Source organism: Salvelinus alpinus, chromosome 4, assembly GCF_045679555.1.
Source record: "Salvelinus alpinus chromosome 4, SLU_Salpinus.1, whole genome shotgun sequence".
In the NCBI taxonomy this organism is placed as follows: Eukaryota; Metazoa; Chordata; class Actinopteri; order Salmoniformes; family Salmonidae; genus Salvelinus; species Salvelinus alpinus.
In genome coordinates this window covers 19,783,244-19,803,982 of record NC_092089.1, presented here as the reverse complement: position 1 = coordinate 19,803,982, position 20,739 = coordinate 19,783,244, and the positions used below count along the sequence as shown (strand labels likewise).

The window sequence follows — 20,739 nt, the reverse complement described above, 5'->3', positions numbered from 1 at the left end:
ACGAAGGCTGTGTCCCCTTCACATGAGGAAGACTAGGGCTGTGTTCCCTTCACATGAGGAAGACTAGGGCTGTGTTCACTTCACATGAGGAAGACTAGGGCTGTGTTCCCTTCACATGAGGAAGACTAAGGCTGTGTTCCCTTCACATGAGGAAGACTAAGGCTGTGTTCACTTCACATGAGGAAGACTAGGGCTGTGTTCCCTTCACATGAGGAAGACTAAGGCTGTGTTCCCTTCACATGAGGAAGACTAGGGCTGTGTTCCCTTCACATGAGGAAGACTAGGGCTGTGTTCCCTTCACATGAGGAAGACTAGGGCTGTGTTCCCTTCACATGAGGAAGACTAGGGCTTTGTTCCCTTCACATGAGGAAGACTAGGGCTGTGTTCCCTTCACATGAGGAATACTAGGGCTGTGTTCCCTTCACATGAGGAAGACTAGGGCTGTGTTCCCTTCACATGAGGAAGACTAGGGCTGTATTCCCTTCACATGAGGAAGACTAGGGCTGTGTTCCCTTCACATGAGGAAGACTAGGGCTTTGTTCCCTTCACATGAGGATGACAATGGCTGTGTTCTCTTCACATGAGGAAGACGAAGGCTGCTGTGTTAGCGAACTCACTCTGGAGTGTCAAAGTGCACTCTGGGAACTGTCAAACCAGAGTGCTCTATAATCTGAGTAGATTTCCAGAGTGTATTTCTGAAAGCATCCTAAGTGGAATGGAACGATGTTAAGTTCATCCCTATTCACAAGTCATTCCTTACACAGTATATCAACACAACAGAAATATATCATAGTGTTTCATAGAGCCTCATAACCTACCAAATGTTGGATACTCTGTTTACGTAGCTGAGGAAGGTTTGACTGTGTTTGTGTGTGTTTACTGCAGGGTTTGACCTGGGCAGTCTGCAGATGACCCACAACGATGTGGCTGATGTTCTGTTGCCACAATGGGCCTCGTCTAGAGAAGACTTCATCAGGAAACACAGGAAAGCTCTGGTGAGGCCTTCCGCCTGGAAAAAATAATCTATGGGAAACGCTGGTGCAACCCCCACAGCCATGCTACACTCTCTGATTGGACACATCTTAATCAAGTAATCAAATACATTTCCTTTTACAAATGCATTTTCCCCTCAATATGGTGTAGGAGTGTGAACACGTGTCCTCTCACCTCCATGAGTGGATTGATCTGATCTTTGGCTGCAAGCAGAGAGGGGAGGAGGCGGTGGAGGCTCTCAATGTCTTCTACTACTGCACCTATGAAGGTAAGGAGAGAGAAGGGCTGAGTCCCAAATGACACCCTATTTTCTATATAGGCCACTACTTTTGACCAAAGCCCTATGGCTCCTAGTCTAAAGTAGTGCACTATATAGGGAAAAGGGTACAATTTGAGACTCACACCTTCTCCCAATGTGATATGAGGAATAGGAGTGGGTGAGAGAGCTCTTCCCTCCGTCCTCACTCAGACACCACAATGTGTACTAGGTACATTTCCATATCAGAGTTGCATAATAGACTTCTGTTCTATTTATTCTATTCTGTTATTTTGTGTAGGTGCGGTGGATCTGGACGCCATAGCCAATGAGACGGAGCGCAAGGCCCTGGAGGGCATCATCAGTAACTTTGGACAGACGCCCTGTCAACTACTCAAGGTGTGTGTGTGTGTGTGTGTGTGTGTGTGTGTGTGTGTGTGTGTGTGTGTGTGTGTGTGTGTGTGTGTGTGTGTGTGTGTGTGTGTGTGTGTGTGTGTGTGTGTGTGTCTCAAGGTCTGACCCCTGTCACATTACATTTACAGTCCTGCTTGATTTTTTAAACACTCCCTCAATTTATAGTCTCACTCCATAAACCAGAGGGAATGGTTGTATTGAGTCTGGAGAGTAGAGTGTTTAGACTCCTGGTGTGTGTGTGTGTGTGTGTGTGTTTTTGACTGAATGACACTGTTTATCAGTCTGTGAATCTGACTGTCTGTAGCTTGCTGTCTGGGTGTCTGTCTGTAGCTAACTGTCTGGGTGTCTGTCTGTAGCTAGCTGTCTGGGTGTCTGTCTGTAGCTAGCTGTCTGGGTGTCTGTAGCTAGTGTCTGGGTGTCTGTAGCTAGCTGTCTGGGTGTCTGTCTGTAGCTAGCTGTCTGGGTGTCTGTCTGTAGCTAGCTGTCTGGGTGTCTGTCTGTAGCTAGCTGTCTGGGTGTCTGTCTGTAGCTAGCTGTCTGGGTGTCTGTCTGTAGCTAGCTGTCTGGGTGTCTGTCTGTAGCTAGCTGTCTGGGTGTCTGTCTGTAGCTAGCTGTCTGGGTGTCTGTCTGTAGCTAGCTGTCTGGGTGTCTGTCTGTAGCTAGCTGTCTGGGTGTCTGTCTGTAGCTAGCTGTCTGGGTGTCTGTCTGTAGCTAGCTGTCTGGGTGTCTGTCTGTAGCTAGCTGTCTGGGTGTCTGTCTGTAGCTAGCTGTCTGGGTGTCTGTCTGTAGCTGGGTGTCTGTCTGTAGCTAGCTGTCTGGGTGTGTGTAGCTAGCTGTCTGGGTGTCTGTCTTTAGCTAGCTGTCTGGGTGTCTGTCTTTAGCTAGCTGTCTGGGTGTCTGTAGCTAGCTGTCTGGGTGTCTGTCTGTAGCTAGCTGTCTGGGTGTCTGTCTGTAGCTAGCTGTCTGGGTGTCTGTCTGTAGCTAGCTGTCTGGGTGTCTGTCTGTAGCTGGGTGTCTGTCTGTAGCTAGCTGTCTGGGTGTCTGTAGCTAGCTGTCTGGGTGTCTGTAGCTAGCTGTCTGGGTGTCTGTAGCTAGCTGTCTGGGTGTCTGTCTGTAGCTAGCTGTCTGTCTTTAGCTAGCTATATGGGTGTCTGTCTGTAGCTAGCTGTCTGGGTGTGTGTAGCTAGCTGTCTGGGTGTCTGTGTGTAGCTAGCTGTCTGGGTGTCTGTCTGTAGCTAGCTGTCTGGGTGTCTGTCTGTAGCTAGCTGTCTGGGTGTCTGTCTGTAGCTAGCTGTCTGGGTGTCTGTCTGTAGCTAGCTGTCTGGGTGTCTGTCTGTAGCTAGCTGTCTGGGTGTCTGTAGCTAGCTGTCTGGGTGTCTGTAGCTAGCTGTCTGGGTGTCTGTAGCTAGCTGTCTGGGTGTCTGTCTGTAGCTAGCTGTCTGGGTGTCTGTCTGTAGCTAGCTGTCTGGGTGTCTGTCTGTAGCTAGCTGTCTGGGTGTCTGTCTGTAGCTAGCTGTCTGGGTGTCTGTCTGTAGCTAGCTGTCTGTCTTTAGCTAGCTATATAGGTGTCTGTCTGTAGCTAGCTGTCTGGGTGTGTGTAGCTAGCTGTCTGGGTGTCTGTCTGTAGCTAGCTGTCTGGGTGTCTGTCTGTAGCTAGCTGTCTGGGTGTCTGTCTGTAGCTAGCTTTCTGGGTGTCTGTCTGTAGCTAGCTGTCTGGGTGTCTGTAGCTAGCTGTCTGGGTGTCTGCAGCTAGCTGTCTGGGTGTCTGTAGCTAGCTGTCTGGGTGTCTGTAGCTAGCTGTCTGGGTGTCTGTAGCTAGCTGTCTGGGTGTCTGTAGCTAGCTGTCTGGGTGTCTGTAGCTAGCTGTCTGGGTGTCTGTAGCTAGCTAGCTGTCTGGGTGTCTGTAGCTAGGTGTCTGGGTGTCTGTAGCTAGCTGTCTGGGTATATGTAGCTAGCTGTCTGGGTGTCTGTAGCTAGTACCTCAGTGGGACATTGACTGACCCAGTGTGCTCTTTCTTCCTTTCTTGTTAGGAGCCACACCCTCCTCGTATGTCATCAGAGAATGCCTCTAGGAGGCAGGCCCGCATGGACACTCTACCCCCCAACCTGTTTGAACAGCTCGACAAACTACGCCCTTTTAAGGAGGTAAAGAGAGGAATCATTCTCCTATATTTCATCAGAATCATAAAGTTTCTCTAGCAGTCTATATCATAGCCCCTACATTTAAAATGACAATCACCACTTCAGTATTCAAATGTTGATCGTGTGTGTGTGTGTGTGTGTGTGTGTGTGTGTGTGTGTGTGTGTGTGTGTGTGTGTGTGTGTGTGTGTGTGTGTGTGTGTGTGTGTGTGTGTGTGTGTGTGTGTGTGTGTGTGTGTGTGTGTGTGTGTGTGTGTGTGTGTGTGTGTGTGTGTGTGTGTGTGTGTGTGTGTGTGTGTGTGTGTGTGTGTGTGTGTGTGTGTGTGCTCCTAGGTGGTGTGTGATGGGCGACCTCTGGTCCAGGCGGTGGTTCCCAGGAACCAGAACCGCTCCTTTATCATCCAGGGCTCTGACGTACTGGTGAGAACACAATCTCACTCACTCACACACAGGCAGCAGGTAGCCTAGCGGTTGGAGTGTTGGGCCAGTAACTGAAAGGTCACTAGTTCGAATCCCCGAGCCGTCAATCTGTCGATGTCCCGTTGAGTAAGGTACTTAACCCTAATTGCTCCAGGTCCTTGTGATTAAAATAATTACACATTTACCTGATTTGTTTGATATTAATAGTTAGCAATTAATACTTAACAAATAGGAGGATATTTCTGTCCTGTTATAGTGTCTGTGTTTTTATGGTCTCCACTCTAGTTCCCTGCAGCTAATCTGGGCGTATCGTCACTGGAGATGGCTTGAGTTGACAAATGAGTTAAAGACTGCATTACATAGACAAGAAAGTGTTTTACTAGAGATAGTTTAGAGGTAGAACAATCCCTCCTTGTCTCTAAATCATCCGTGCATCTGGGAAACTAAGCCAGGAAGGGATTAAGACAACAACCCACGTGCAGATAACGTCAGGATGAACCCAGAGTGGCTTATGATGCTCCTTGGTCTGAATGAGGGGGGTTGAACCAACCATGACTGAGCATTGTTACTGTCAGCTATACATAGTGTTCTGCATTTGTGTAACGGTTAGGTTACTCGGTCCAACACTCAAGTGTGGGGGTTGGGGGGGAGGGGTCAACCGGCCTCATTATTTGCAGTAATTAATCAATATTAAATCAAGATGATTGTTTGAAGAAATGGCCAAATCTCTCTCAGTACTGAATTTCCACGACAGTCTCCGTTGATAATGGCTGACGCTGGCCGTGACCTCCCTCTCCCAGGGTGTCTCAGGGGGAGTGGGGATCTGTAAAAAACACTTTTCTAATTCACACATGGTATTAATACACACTTGTTAATGTGTGAAATAGGACAAATACTGTATAAGCACCAAATTATTACACACACACACACACACACACACACACACACACACACACACACACACACACACACACACACACACACACACACACACAAAGAGACAAACTAGAGAAGGGACACACTGATACCTCACTGACACCAGCCTCTCTCACACTCAACACAGCTACATGGAACAACACATTCACACTCAACAAGGTGTGCTAAAGGGTTTGGACATTTCTGCTTGGCTGAAGAGATACAGAGGTGCAGCACAGGGTTGCTCAAGTCCGGTAACTTTCTCAGGTTAACCAGAAATCCCAGTTGGTAGACTCCTGGAATGATGAAGAGTCTGGGAATGCTCTTATCAGGACTTCTGGAAAACCCAGGAATTTGGGGGAAAGTTACCAGAATTGTTTAACCCGGGTTCAGTATGGGACTTCTTTTGACTGTCTCCCTCCCTCTGCTCTCTTCCTTCCCTGTAGGTGACAGTGAGTTCTAACGGTCTGATTGGGACCCACAGCTGGCTGCCTTACGATAAGAACATCGCCAACTACTTCACCTTCACCAAGGACCCCACCGTGGCCAATCCCAAGTAAGTTAGTGGCCCTACAGAATGCCTGCCAAGAAATGACAACAAAAAGTAAATCCCACTCTAAACACAGAGAGAAGGATAAGGAGGACCCCACCACACACAGTGTATTGCATACCAAATGGCACCCTATTCCCTATATAGTGCCCTACAGGACCCTATGGGCTCTGGTCAAACGGAGTGGGCTAAATAGGGCACAGTGTTCCATTTGGGACTCAAACTGTGTAGTGTGTAGCCATCCCATCTGGTCCCCAGCTCAGCTGCTTGCTTTTATTCATGTGACTTCAAAGCACAAGTTTAAATGGATGGAGAAGTCTGTGTTTTATGAGGCTGGAGCGTTAGAGCTGCACTGGCCCGATAAACATGTGTCTTATTGGGATTAGTCTGAATGGGAAACACTTGAGTTCCTTTTCATTAATAAACAACATCTTTCTGCTGGAAAATGTTAAAGGACAAATCACCATTTGTTTATATTAACATGACACAACTATAGAAACATTTTGGTTTCAACAACCTCTCTTTTCCTTCAGTTAAAGGCCCATTATTGTAAATCATTACTAGGTTTACTCAACCTCCGCTCTTGGCTCTCTCTCCTCCCTCCTGCAGGACCCAGCGGTTCCTCAGCGGTCTCTTCGCCCCAGGGGTAGATCTCAGAACACAGGTGTTGGTGGTGTCGAACGATGGCCGTCTGCTGTTCAGTGGAGGACACTGGGACTGCAGCCTCCGAGTCACCCAGCTGGGAAAGGGCAAACTGGTGGGCAGGATCTGCCGACACATCGGTGAGCTACAAGATAATGATGGGAGGACGGGGAGGGAGGACGGGGAGGGAGGACAGGAGGATGGGAGGACGGAGGAGGGGAGGGAGGAGGGAGGACGGGAGGACGGGGAGGGAGGGAAGGAGGGAGGACGGGGAGGGAGGACAGGAGGATGGGAAGGAGGGAGGACGGGATGGGAGGGAGGGAGGACAGGAGGACGGGGAGGGAGGACAGGAGGACGGGAGGACGGGGAGGGAGGGAGGGAAGGAGGGAGGACGGGATGGGAGGGAGGGAGGACGGGGAGGGAGGACAGGAGGATGGGAGGACGGGGAGGGAGGGAAGGAGGGAGGACGGGAGGATGGGGAGGGAGGACAGGAGGACGGGGAGGGAGGGAAGGAGGGAGGACGGGGAGGGAGGGAGGACGGATGGAGAGGAGAGGAGACCATGTTCCAATTTTGTCAGAGTAAGAGTTTTAGGATCAGTTTAGCCTTTTAGATCAAAATCAGTAAGGTTACTTGGACAGGGGGGGATCTGATTCTAGATCAGTAAGGTTACTTGGACAGGGGGATCTGATTCTAGATCAGTAAGGTTACTTGGACAGGGGGGATCTGATTCTAGATCACTAAGGTTACTTGGACAGGGGGGATCTGATTCTAGATCAGTAATGTTACTTGGACAGGGGGGTATCTGATTCTAGATCAGTAAGGTTACTTGGACAGGGGGGATCTGATTCTAGATCAGTAAGGTTACTTGGACAGGGGGGGATCTGATTCTAGATCAGTAAGGTTACTTGGACAGGGGGGATCTGATTCTAGATCAGTAATGTTACTTGGACAGGGGGGTATCTGATTCTAGATCAGTAAGGTTACTTGGACAGGGGGATCTGATTCTAGATCAGTAAGGTTACTTGGACAGGGGGGGATCTGATTCTAGATCAGTAAGGTTACTTGGACAGGGGGGGGGGGTCTAATTCTAGATCAGTAAGGTTACTTGGACAGGGGGGGGATCTGATTCTAGATCAGTAAGGTTACTTGGACAGGGGGGGGGGTCTGATTCTAGATCAGTAAGGTTACTTGGACAGGGGGGGGATCTGATTCTAGATCAGTAAGGTTACTTGGACAGGGGGATCTGATTCTAGATCAGTAAGGTTACTTGGACAGGGGGATCTGATTCTAGATCAGTAAGGTTACTTGGACAGGGGGATCTGATTCTAGATCAGCCCCCAAAGAGATGACATAGTTCTATTGTAATTTCTGTTGTCCAGATGGAGATGAGAGTTACTGTCTGTCCTGTAGACCTGGTAACATGTCTGATAGTGATGAGAGTCCTGTCTGTCCTGTAGACGTGGTAACATGTCTGATAGTGATGAGTGTCCTGTCTGTCCTGTAGACCTGGTAACATGTCTGATAGTGATGAGTGTCCTGTAGACCTGGTAACATGTCTGATAGTGATGAGTGTCCTGTAGACCTGGTAACATGTCTGATAGTGATGAGTGTCCTGTCTGTCCTGTAGACCTGGTAACATGTCTGATAGTGATGAGTGTCCTGTCTGTCCTGTAGACCTGGTAACATGTCTGATAGTGATGAGTGTCCTGTCTGTCCTGTAGACCTGGTAACATGTCTGATAGTGATGAGTGTCCTGTAGACCTGGTAACATGTCTGATAGTGATGAGTGTCCTGTAGACCTGGTAACATGTCTGATAGTGATGAGTGTCCTGTCTGTCCTGTAGACCTGGTAACATGTCTGATAGTGATGAGTGTCCTGTCTGTCCTGTAGACCTGGTAACATGTCTGATAGTGATGAGTGTCCTGTCTGTCCTGTAGACCTGGTAACATGTCTGATAGTGATGAGTGTCCTGTCTGTCCTGTAGACCTGGTAACATGTCTGATAGTGATGAGTGTCCTGTCTGTCCTGTCTGTCCTGTAGACCTGGTAACATGTCTGATAGTGATGAGTGTCCTGTCTGTCCTGTAGACCTGGTAACATGTCTGATAGTGATGAGTGTCCTGTCTGTCCTGTCTGTCCTGTAGACCTGGTAACATGTCTGATAGTGATGAGTGTCCTGTCTGTCCTGGTAACATGTCTGATAGTGATGAGTGTCCTGTAGACCTGGTAACATGTCTGATAGTGATGAGTGTCCTGTAGACCTGGTAACATGTCTGATAGTGATGAGTGTCCTGTCTGTCCTGTAGACCTGGTAACATGTCTGATAGTGATGAGTGTCCTGTCTGTCCTGTAGACCTGGTGACATGTCTGATAGTGATGAGTGTCCTGTAGACCTGGTAACATGTCTGATAGTGATGAGTGTCCTGTCTGTCCTGTAGACGTGGTAACATGTCTGATAGTGATGAGTGTCCTGTCTGTCCTGTCTGTCCTGTAGACGTGGTGACATGTCTGGCTCTGGACCTCTGTGGTATCTACCTCATATCTGGTTCCAGAGACACATCCTGTATCGTGTGGCAGGTTCTACAGCAGGTAGGACTTTCATCTTCCACTATCACAGTGGCACTAGTAGAATAAGCAGGGTACAAATGATCTCCTAATTATCTTCATATTTCTACTTTCTCTGTAAAATGGTCTTCTGATGGAGAGTCCAAAAGGTTTAATCTCTCCCCCCCTCCTCCCTCTCTCCTCTCCCAGGGTGAGTTCTCCAGTGGTCTCTCTCCTCGTCCAGTGCAGGTCCTCTGTGGACACGACCAGGAGGTCACCTGTGTGGCCATCAGCACCGAGCTGGACATGGCTGTCTCTGGGTCAAAGGTGAGAGGTCAGGGGTCAGATATGGTGTGTTAAAGGGGAAATCTGGGATTTGAGAGAGCCCTTCATTCCAGTTTGAGTGAAATTATCCAGGGTGTAGACTGTCACATTTGGTTTCTTACGCTTTCTCTCTCTCTCTCTCTCTCTCTCTCGCTCTCTCTTTCCCTCTCCCTCTCTCTCTCTCTCTCTCTCTCTCTCTCTCTCGCTCTCTCTCTCTCTCTCTCTCTCTCTCTCTCTCTCTCTCTCTCTCTCTCTCTCTCTCTCTCTCTCTCTCTCTCTCTCTCTCTCTCTCTCTCTCTCTCTCTCTCTCTCTCTCTCTCGCTCTCTCTTTCCCTCTCCCTCTCTCTCAGGATGGTACTCTGATAATCCACAGTGTACGTCGTGGCCAGTTCCTCCGTACCCTGCGTCCGCCCGGTGACAGCTGCCTGCCTGCCCAGGTCACTGAGTTGCAGGTGGGCATGGAGGGGCACATCGTGGTACAGACTGCCCTGGAGGGACGCACTGCTGGAAAGGTACACACATTCATTTGCATGTGCGCACACACACACACACACACACACACTAATCAACTGTATTTATATTTGATTTCATTGTATCGCTCTCAATAATTCCCTCTTCCCTCACTTTGTCTCTCTCTTTCTCTGTCTCCCCCCTCCCCTCACTTTGTCTCTCTCTTTCTCTGTCTCCCCCCTCTTCCCTCGCTTTGTCTCTCTCTTTCTCTGTCTCCCCCCTCTTCCTTCTTCTCTCTTTCTCTGTCTCCCCCCTCTTCCTTCTTCTCTCTCTCTCTGTCTCCCCCCTCTTCCTTCTTCTCTCTCTGTCCTGTATTAAAGGAGAAGTACTCCCTCCATGTTTACTCTGTGAACGGCTGTCTGCTGTCGTCTGTCAGCCTGGAGGAAGAGGTGACAGCTCTCTACCTGGTCCCTGAGTACATCATCCTGGGGACCCAGCAGGGAAACCTACACATCAGACACCTGTGCAGGTGAGACATACAACACAGTGTGTATGGCCATCATCAGCACACACTTCAATTAGACTACACCACCTTCCATAGCATTCATTCATCTGTGTGTGTGTGTGTGTGTGTGTGTGTGTGTGTGTGTGTGTGTGTGTGTGTGTGTGTGTGTGTGTGTGTGTGTGTGTGTGTGTGTGTGTGTGTGTGTGTGTGTGTGTGTGTGTGTGTGTGTGTGTGTGTGTGTGTGTGTGTCAGTCTGGCGCTGGCGGTGTCTCCCCTGCCGTTGAAGGTGGCTGTGAGGAGTGTGTCGGTGACCAGAGAGAGTAGCCACATCCTGGTGGGCCTGCAGGATGGAAAGCTCATCGTGGTGGGGGCTGGGAAACCAGAGGAGGTAACGTCTGCTTCCCTAATGCACGCTGTTCCAGAACAACTTGCTCCTGACCTTCTATCCCATCTGGAATTCATGTTAGATGATAACAAGATTATCTTTACTTCAATAACATCCCTGATAGTTACATTCTCCTACTTTCAACACATGCTCAGTGTGATCTGTTCTCTCTCTCTCTATCTCTCTCTCTCTCTCTCTCTCTCTCTCTCTCTCTCTATCTCTCTCTCTCTCTCTCTCTCTCTCTCTCTCTCTCTCTCTCTCTCTGTATCTCTCTCTCTCTCTGTATCTCTCTCTCTCTCTGTATCTCTCTCTCTCTCTGTATCTCTCTCTCTCTCTCTCTCTCTCTCTCTCTCTGTATCTCTCTCTCTCTGTCTCTCTCTCTCTCTCTCTCTCTCTCTCTCTCTCTGTATCTCTCTCTCTCTCTGTATCTCTCTCTCTGTCTCTCTCTCTCTCTCTCTCTGTATCTCTGTATCTCTCTCTCTCTCTCTATCTCTCTCTCTCTCTCTCTCTCTGTATCTCTCTCTCTCTATCTCTCTCTCTGTCTCTGTCTCTATCTCTCTCTGTATCTCTCTCTCTGTCTCTGTATCTATCTCTCTCTGTATCTCTCTCTCTCTCTCTCTCTCTCTCTCTCTCTCTCCGTATCTCTCTCTATCTCTCTGTCTCTCTCTGTATCTCTCTCTCTGTCTCTGTATCTATCTCTCTCTGTATCTCTCTGTCTCTCTCCTCTCTCTCTCTCTGTCTCTCTCTGTCTCTCTGTATCTCTCTGTATCTCTCTGTCTCTTTCTCTCTCTCTCTCTGTCTCTGTCTGTCTCTCTGTATCTCTCTGTATCTATCTCTCTCTGTCTCTCTCTCTATCTCTCTCTCTCTGTATCTCTCTGTATCTCTCTGTATCTCTCTGTATCTCTCCTGTAGGTACGTTCGGGTCAGTTTTCCCGTCGGCTGTGGGGCTCAACGCGTCGAATCTCTCAGGTTTCCTCAGGAGAGACAGAATACAACCCCACTGAGACTTCTGGGAAGTGAGGGTCGCCATGAAAACATACGGAAGGCAATATTATCGTAGCCTGTGAGGTTCACCCGAGGCTTGGTTATTGGTTGATGGCCGCCACCCAAATGGCATCCTATTCCTATATAGTGCCTATTGGGTTCTTGTCAAGTACAGCAGTATATAGGGAACAGGGCGCCATTTGGGACACAGACCTTTTTCTACCCACCAGCAGTGGATTTGCTGGATCAGAATGAAGGGAGTAGAGACCCTGGATGTTGGCGTCAGAAAGCCCACCCAGAACTTTACTGGACTGATTGACTGTTAAACGGCCTCTTCAACCTCTATGGGTCCAAACCTTGATGGGTCCAAACCTCTATGGGTCCAAACCTCTATAGGTTCAAGCCTCTGAGCTCTCCGAGAGAGACACGATAAACCAAGGCTTTTTTTTCTACAAAAGGAAAAATAAAATATTTTTTGATTTAGGTGGTTTTATACTCTATTTTTAAAAAGGCATCATTCCAAAGATTACTCGTGTTTTGTAGACAAGAGAGGAGACTCTGTTTTATGTGGCTTCCGACCCCTTTTACTGGGTTGTTCCAAGGCCAGTTGTGTGGCAATGGCACCTTGTCTAAAACTCCTTGAAACTTGAAAACTATTAAAGTTGCAAGAGATTTCCATGGTGAAGTACCAGTGTATACCACTAGAGGGTGGGATTTCTCTCTCTACATGTGTGCAATCCTGCTGAAAATAAAATGCAATAACCCGTTTGGAGTGGTCCAGACAGTATGTGCGGTTTGTATTGTCACATGATGGATGGCGATGTTCACCACAAATGAATCACTGTTGCCTTAAATAGGAGAGAAGAGATGTTTTATGACATGTTCGGCATATAGCATCTGTATGTCACATTACTGCTTTAGATGATTGGTTTGATTGGTTTTGTGTGTTCCTGATGTGTTCCTGATGTGTTCCTGGTGTGTTGCATTAATTGATGACTCATTTAGTTTGTCGGTGGTCTTCATCTTCACTCCTGACACAGATACTATTTTCCAGCAGAGAAAACCTGACTGTAGCTGTTGTTATTGTTTCTAACTTGTTGTAACTGAAAAGTGCCTGTCATCTTTTCCTCCAGCACTGATTGGCACGAGATGAGATGATCCCCCTCCTTCTTTTTGGGGTCTCTCGTCTGCCTGCCATCTTTCCCTCCCTCCTCCTGCTCTGTCCATCACTTGTACTCCTGTAGCAGGCCGGTGTTTTACAGTAGCTCCAGTCTTCGTAAGGACCTGCGTGTCCTCGGCAACCAAATCTGCATCACTTGTAACTAACGGTCATATTGTTGGTAAACTGTTAGACAGCACTGAGTTGAACCCTTTTGAACTAGAGATTGTCTGTGTCCCAAATGGTACCCTTTCCCCTATTATAGTGCACTACTTTTGCTCAGGGCTCCGGTCCAAAGCACTGCACTGCGATTTGAGACGCAGTCGTGGTGTCTGTAGAACACATGGGTGGAAAGATAGACTTGGGCTCCCAACTAGCCAGTAGAGGAATGTACTTCCTGTGAAAACCCCCCTTTATCTGCCGTATGGGTTGGAGAGAGACTATTGTTATGCACTGTCATGTTGGGATGGCAGAGACGCAAAGGAAGCGTCCCAAATAGCACCATGTGTAGTGCACTACTTTTGACCAGGGCCCCATATATGGTGGCATTTGGGACTCGGTCACAAAGACAAAAGGGAACTGTTGGGGAAATGCAATGGCAACAAAATGGCATCTACCAGCTAACGTCTCTAGTCTCGACTAACGACTGCAATCTGTGATTGGATGGAGAGTGAATTTTGGAGAAAAAGAGAGAATATTGCTGTGATCTTTTCCACCATTCCGGCTCTCTCAGTAACACTTGAGCCTGGGAACGAGGTTAATATTGCTGTAACTTTGATGGTTGTTTTAGTGTCGCTATGCTATGTGTTTAAAAGGTCAAGGGTCACAATATATGGTAATGCATTATTATTACATGTCTATGTTAATGATCTGGCTGTGATGTTGACAGAACTTCTGGGTTTTATTGAAAAAGGTGTGCCTGAAATGCCTGCAGAAATGATACGTGTCTGTTTGCTTTATTGTCTATTGTCAATAGTTTCTCTATTGGCCCTGGTCCAAAATAGTGCACTATATAGGGAATAGGACCTATGGAACTCTGACTTGTTTTCATAATCAGTTCATCCACTTTTAACCTCCTGACTGATCTCTCACCAGATCTGGGTTCAAATACTGTGCAGAATCATTAAAAATACTTTATCTGAGCTTGATTGAGCATGCCTGATTTGATGGACCAATAGAATAGTCCCAAAATGGGAAACGCCATTTGACATTCCTGGCAGGCTAGAGCAAACGCTCAAAATATTTAAAAGATTAAAAGTAGTATTTGAAGCCAGGTCTGTGTCCCACACCACAGTCCCTGAGCCCCAGGACACTACTGCTGAATAAAGAACTCCAGGTAGAAGTTGCCCCTAAACACTGATCTAGGATCAGATTCCACCCCCAGATTCTAACCTTAAATGATAATGGGGAAAATGAAAAATGTATCTAAAGACCGAACGTGTGTGCTCGCATACACACCTAAAAGACCTTCGCTTGAAAAAATAGAAATAGTACTGTTTGTCCATTTTGAGACGCCGTAGCCAGCATACACTTCCTCAAAATAATCAGAATTAATCTAAGATAATTTAAGAAATCTGTCATTCATTTTTACGTTTTTGCCGAGGAGATCTTAGTCGCGCAATTTTACAGTGGTGGAAAAAGTACTCAATTGTCATGATTTAAGCGAAAGTAAAATACTACTTAAGTATATTTAAAACCAAATACTTTTAGCCTTTTACTTAAGTATCAAAAGTAAAAATAATTTTAAATTCCTTAAATTAAGCAAACCAGATGGCACAATTGTCTTGTTGTTTTAATTTACGGATAGCCAGGGGCACACTCCAACATAATTTACAAACGACGCATTTGTGTTTAGTTAGTCCGCCAGATCAGAGGCAGTAGGGATGACCAGGGATGTTCTCTTGATAAGCGCGTGAATTTGACCATTTTCCTGTCCTGCTAAGCATTCAAAACGTAGCGGGTAGTTTTGGGTGTCATGGAAAATGTATGGAGTAAAAAGTATATTATTTTCTTTAGGAATGTAGTGAAATAAAAGTAGTTAAAAATATAAATAGTAAAGTAAAGTACAAATTGCCCAAAAAACGACTTAAGTAGTACTTTAAAGTATTTTTACTTAAGTACTTTCCACCACTGCAATTTTACATCTAATTAAGATGTTTGGTGCATTATTTCTCAATGAAAGAATTTGCATGAAAACGTGTCATTTCTCATTGACTGACAACAGACTTTATAGAGCCCCACAGTGGAGGTGTTATAATACCCATAAAACCTAGTAGTCAAACAGGGAAATGGTTCCAATCGTTTTTCCACCATTCATTTTTCCCATAGGCGATTTTAGAAACCCATAAAATAAGGGCTGTGTTTCATGTGGGCTTACCCTGGTGTGACATTTGTATAATCATGTAAATCTCTCACGGACAAGGTGACTTTTAGCAATACATTTGGCTCTATTTACTTTGATTCTAAAATGCTAATTAACATCAAAGTAGACATCATGCAAGACTACAAATCCCTGCAAGCTCCTGCACGTCATCTCTAGCTGACGTCTTTATAACAGGTATTGTTTCAATTTAAAACGTGCACAAGACAGTAAACAGAATTGTCAATTTAAATAAAATGTTAAAATGTATTCATTACTACATTTAGCTAGCATTAGATAGTTAATATGCACAAACACTTCCAAACTGTTTTGGCTGGGAAACATGCGGATTCCTTAAGATCAGCGTCCGGGGCAACTTCACCTGACTCAATGTTTATGTCCCAAATGGCACCCTATTTCCTACATAGTGCACTACTTTGGGTCCTGGTCAAAAGTAGAGCACTACATAGGAAATAGGGTGCCATTTGGGATGTATCCCATATAAATAGTGTACGTATCTGAGAGAGACTAGAAAAGTGCTCATTTGCACCCAGCACAATCCCAACTGAAGCCTGATGTGATGTGATATGAGGGCAGGTGATATATATGATATGAGGGCAGGTGATGTGGTGAGGTGAGGGCAGGTGATATGAGGGCAGGTGATGTGAGGTGAGGTGAGGGCAGGTGAGGTGAGGTGATATGAGGGCAGGTGAGGTGATATATGTGATATGAGGGCAGGTGAGGTGAGGTGAGGTGTGATATGAGGGCAGGTGAGGTGAGGGCAGGTGATGTGAGGTGAGGGCAGGTGAGGTGATGTGAGGTGAGGTGAGGTGATATGAGTGCAGGTGATGTGATGTGAGGTGAGGTGAGGTGAGGGCAGGCCTGTCTTGGTTTGGACCAGTTCTACTGCCTCTGACCTACTGTTTTGATGTCTCTAATGTTCTTCTAAGCTGTTGAAATAACAAGCTTTTCTAATCAAACTGATTGTCTGTCATGTGTAACTTTTCCATAAGCACACAGCTCACATCGTCAAGATAATTCTCTGAGAGATGATCATTTTCTCCAGTGTGAGGATCATCAGAAGCAAGACAGTGCTGATCTGATGTTACTTCTTCAACTCAACCCATTTTGTTGTCAATACAGAAGATCATTCATTCACATTTATTCATTCACTCAGAGGGAGAGAGAACATTTCAACGCTGCTTATTCTACCACTCATCTCAACAGTTTTTCTGTTGTAGAGTTGTATGTTTTTGTTGAAAAGGTCACAGCAGCTACACCACATTTACTTAAAGGGGATCCTTTTGAGCCAACATCCTGTCAGCCGGCCCATAAACACCTCAAGGGGACAATTCAGCAGGCTGTGGGGAGGGGGGGGGGGGTAAAACAGGCCTGTAGCCCTTCCAGTCAATACAAGCAGAGAAGAAGAGGGGGGAAGTCAGGAAGGGAGGGATGGAGGGGAGGAGGGATACAGAGGCTATTCTTCCTCTGATGTGGTCCTGTTGACAATGGGAGGAGGGCTTGACACCTTGCTCTCGGTTCTAACAGGTAGATTGCTCCTCCTGTCCTATCCTGACCTCTCTAGTCCTGAGTGGAGACTGATGGTGGTGGGAGACAGAGGTTGTATCCCAAAGTTCCTATCTAGAACATTACGTTTGACCAGGGCCCATAGTGTCCTGACCTCTCCTGTCTTGAGGGGAGATCTTCCCTCCCTGTGTCTCCCTGTCTCTCCTTGTCTCGCTCCCTCCCTCCTTGTCTTCTTCTCCCCTTCCCTCTCTCCCTCCCTGTCTTCTTCTCTCCTTCCCTGTTTTCTTCCCTGTCTTCTCCCTGTCTTCTCATCTTCCCTCCCTCCCTGTCTTTTTGCCTTCCCTCCCTCCCTGTCTTTTTGCCTTCCCTCACTCCCTGTCTTCTCGCCTTCCCCCCCTCCCTGTCTTGTTCTCACCCTCCCTCCCTGTTCTCCCTCCCTCCTTCCCTCCCTGTCTTCTCGCCCTCCCTCCCTGTCTTCTCTCCTTCCCTCGCTCCCTGTTTTCTCTTCTCCCTCCCTTTCTTCCCGTCTTCTCACCTTCCCTCCCTCCCTGTCTTTTTGCCTTCCCTCCCTCCCTGTATTTTTGCCTTCCCTCCCTCCCTGTCTTCTCGCCTTCCCTCCCTCCCTGTCTTGTTCTCACCCTCCCTCCCTGTTCTCCCTCCCTCCCTCCCTCCCTGTCTTGTTCTCACCCTCCCTCCCTGTCTTCTCTCCTTCCCTCGCTCCCTGTTTTCTCTTCTCCCTCCCTTCCTTCCCGTCTTCTCACCTTCCCTCCCTCCGTCTTCTCGCCTGCCCTCCCTCCCTGTTTTCTCTCCCTCCCTCCCTGTCTTCTCCCCTTCCATACCTCCTTGTGTATTCTTGGCTGTAGGACAGACAGATCAGGGTTGTATTACTGCCTGACCTCTCGTCCTGAGGGAAGACTGAGGGAAGCGGAGGATGGAGGTCAGGGGGAGGGGAGGGGAGGAGGAGGGTGGATATCATGAGCTCCCCCTATCTTGGTGGTCTTCCTGACCAGAACCACAACTACCCTCAAACTATCTAACTATCCTCCACTCTGACCTCTAGCTCTCTCAATTCCCTCACTCACTCACTCACTCACTCACTCTCTCTCTCTCTCTCTCTCTCTATATATATATCTCTATCTCTATCTCTCTATCTCTCTATCTCTCTATCTCTCTGTCTCTCTGTCTCTGTCTCCCTGTCTCTTCTCGGACAGACAGACCAGGGTTTTATTATGTCCTTTACACTGAGCTGCTATTTCTCACCCTGGTATGATGACCACGGCCTGACCACTGACCTCCACCCCAGCCACTGGACAATATGAGGATGCTGATGGTCTGGAGAACCTAGTCATCGCTGACAAAGTCTTTGTCCAAAAAGGCGCCCTATTCCCTACGTAGTGCACTACTTTTGACCAGAGTCCTATGGGCCCTGGTCAAAAGTAGGGTACCACATAGTGATCACTGACTAGCCTATTGTTGTCGCAAGGATTTAGTCCAGAAAATGTACGATAAACTCACTTTTTGTGAAGTAAACTGTTTTGAAAATGTATAAAGTAGTAGTGGTTATTTGTTATGTATACTGTAACTGTACTCTGACTATACCAAACATTAGGAACACCTTCCTAATGTATATTTTGTCTTGCCCATTCACCCTCTGAATGACACACACAATCCATGTCTCTCAATTGTCTTAATGCTTAAAAATCCTTCTTTAACCTCCTCCCCTTCATCTACACTGATTGAAGTGGATTTAACTTGTGACATCAATAAGGGACCATGGCTTTCACCTGGATTCACCTGGTCAGTCTGTCATGGAAAGAGCAGGTGTTCTTAATGTTTTGTATACTCAGTAGAATCCTTACAGTATTTCACTGCAAGAGTCATTTTATAAAAACATTTTCACAAGGTTGGTTGGAAAACAGAGCTGAGCCTGAGAGAACGAACCACCAGAATAAACCAATGGAAATCTGTCAACTGGAACCGTCAGCACAGCAGCTCACAGATGTTGTACTGGCCTTTCTTGAAATAACACCTGCACTGATTCTGCTGATAGCTGCATTATTGACTGTCGTGTTTTAGTTGTACCCAGCATTTTATTTTGTTACATTCCCCTCAGGTGAGTCACACTGTTAATCTTTGTTGGCATGTTCCTCTTGCAGTGTGAGAGTCTGATGTGCAGCGTTTTGGCCCCGAGATCTTCAAGTGGTCGAGTCACTTTCAAAGCCTATAGTTATTTTTCCTAGGGGTTACTGATATTTATATTTGTGGCTAATATTTTCCCCCGCCAGTCTTTTAATTAACATGAATAACACTAATATTAGCCAATAGTTTTAGTAAATACACTACATGACCTAAAGCATGGGCATTCATATGGAGTTGGTCCCCCCCTTTGCTGCTATAACAGCCTCCACTCTTCTGGGAAGACTTTCCACTAGATGTTGGAACACTGCTGCGGTGACTTACTTCCATTCAGCCACGAGCATTAGTGAGGTCGGGCACTGATGTTGGGCGATTAGGCCTGGCTCGCAGTCTGTGTTCCAATTCATCCCAAAGGTGTTCGATGGGGTTGAGGTCAGGGCTCTATGCAGGCCAGTTAAATTCTTCCACACCGATCTAAACAAATCATTTCTGTATGAACCTCGCTTTGTGCTAGTTGGCATTGTCATGCTGAAACTGGAAAGGGCCTTCTACAACCTGTTGCCAGAAAGTTGGAAGCACAGAATCCTCTAGAATGTCATTGTATGCTGTAGAGTTAAGATTTCCCTTCACTGGAACTAAGGGGAAAAGTCCGAACCATGAAAAACTTCCCCATATCTTTATTCCCCCTCCACCAAACTTTACAGTTGGCACTATGCATTCGGGTAGGTAGCGTTCTCCTGGCATCCGCCAAACCCAGATTTGTCCGTCGGACTGCCAGATGGTGAAAGCGTGATTCATCACTCCAGCTAATGCGTTTCCACTGCTCCAGGGTCCAATGGTGGGGAGCTTTACAACACTCCAGACGACGCTTGGCTTTGCGCATGGTGATCTTAGGCTTGTGTGCGGCTGCTCGGCCATGGAAACCCATTTCATGAAGCTCCCGATGAACAATTCTTGCGCTGATGTTGCTTCCAAAGGCAGTTTGGAACTCTGTAGTGAGTGTTGCAACTGAGGACAGACGATTTTTATGCGCTACGCCCTTCAGCACTCAGCTATCCCGTTCTATTAGCTTGTGTGGCCTACCATTTTGTTTGCGGCTGAGCCGTTGTTGCTCCTAGACGTTTCCACTTCACAATAACAGCACTTGGGGCGGCAGGTAGCCTAGTGGACTTGTAACCGAATGGTTGAATCCCTGAGCTGACAAGGTATAAATCTGTCGTTCTGCCCCTGAACAAGGCAGTTAACCCACTGTTCCTAGGCCGTCATTGAAAATAAGAATTTGTTCTTAACTGACTTGCCTAGTTAAATAAAGGTAAACCCCCCCCCAAAAAACAGCACTTATAGTTGCTTGGGGCAGCTCTAACAGGGCAGAAATTTGACGAACTGACTTGTTGGAAAGATGGCATCCTATGATGGTGCCACATTTGAAAGTCACTAAGCTCTTCAGTAAGGCCATTCTACTGCCAATGTTTGTTTATGGAGATTACATGGCCCTGTGCTCAATGTTATTCACCTGTCAGCAACAGGTGTGGCTGAAATAGCCGAAACCACTAATTTGAAGGAGTGTCCACATACTTTGTATATATTGTGTAGGTACATGCTTATAAAAGTATATGTTGTATACAAATTATATAGGATAATTAGGATGTCAATGTATAATATTATAACCTAGCACTTGTAATAGCAGTATGTAGGCTAAGCTCTACTGTAGTAGCATGTTGAAGGACAATCACTGATATTTAGCTTTGGTCTAAATAATGTCTGGGCTATTTAATAGGCCTATTAGTTAGAATCAGAGGTCATCCATTTTATGGGCGTGACCCAGGCATGCAGAAAGTAGCAGCTTTTCAAGTTCATGTTAGATCTTTTAAATGATTCAAAAGGATTTAAAAGACAAACATTGAGTGAATGACACACCTTGTAAATAGTTAAGAAGGCACCACATGGGGTCCTGGGACTTCAGAGGGGGGACAAATGGAGACGTCTCTCAGACACAATAGCAGTGGCACTTCAAAGACTGTCTGGCTGCTGGAGA

The 20,739-nt window shown here is 46.8% G+C and overlaps 1 protein-coding gene across 5 annotated transcripts in view; it reads left to right on the top strand.

Moving 5' to 3' along the window:
* Nucleotides 1–13,824, top strand: part of nbeal2 (neurobeachin-like 2) — a 130,421-nt gene extending 116,597 nt beyond the window's left edge. For 4 of the 5 annotated variants that reach the window (XM_071395897.1, XM_071395895.1, XM_071395894.1 and 1 more), the window contains 13 exons: nt 886–995; nt 1,144–1,261; nt 1,551–1,648; nt 3,695–3,808; nt 4,137–4,223; nt 5,585–5,694; nt 6,298–6,470; nt 8,826–8,920; nt 9,086–9,202; nt 9,550–9,711; nt 10,030–10,178; nt 10,407–10,542; nt 11,452–13,824. In XM_071395897.1, coding sequence (XP_071251998.1) covers nt 886–995; nt 1,144–1,261; nt 1,551–1,648; nt 3,695–3,808; nt 4,137–4,223; nt 5,585–5,694; nt 6,298–6,470; nt 8,826–8,920; nt 9,086–9,202; nt 9,550–9,711; nt 10,030–10,178; nt 10,407–10,542; nt 11,452–11,559 — 1,577 coding nt within the window. In that variant the 3' untranslated portion in view covers nt 11,560–13,824. Of the gene's footprint in view, nt 1–845; nt 862–885; nt 996–1,143; nt 1,262–1,550; nt 1,649–3,694; nt 3,809–4,136; nt 4,224–5,584; nt 5,695–6,297; nt 6,471–8,825; nt 8,921–9,085; nt 9,203–9,549; nt 9,712–10,029; nt 10,179–10,406; nt 10,543–11,451 lie in introns of those variants that run through there. The other variant, XR_011674523.1, reaches the window with a different exon arrangement.
* Nucleotides 13,825–20,739: the final 6,915 nt, after the last annotated feature.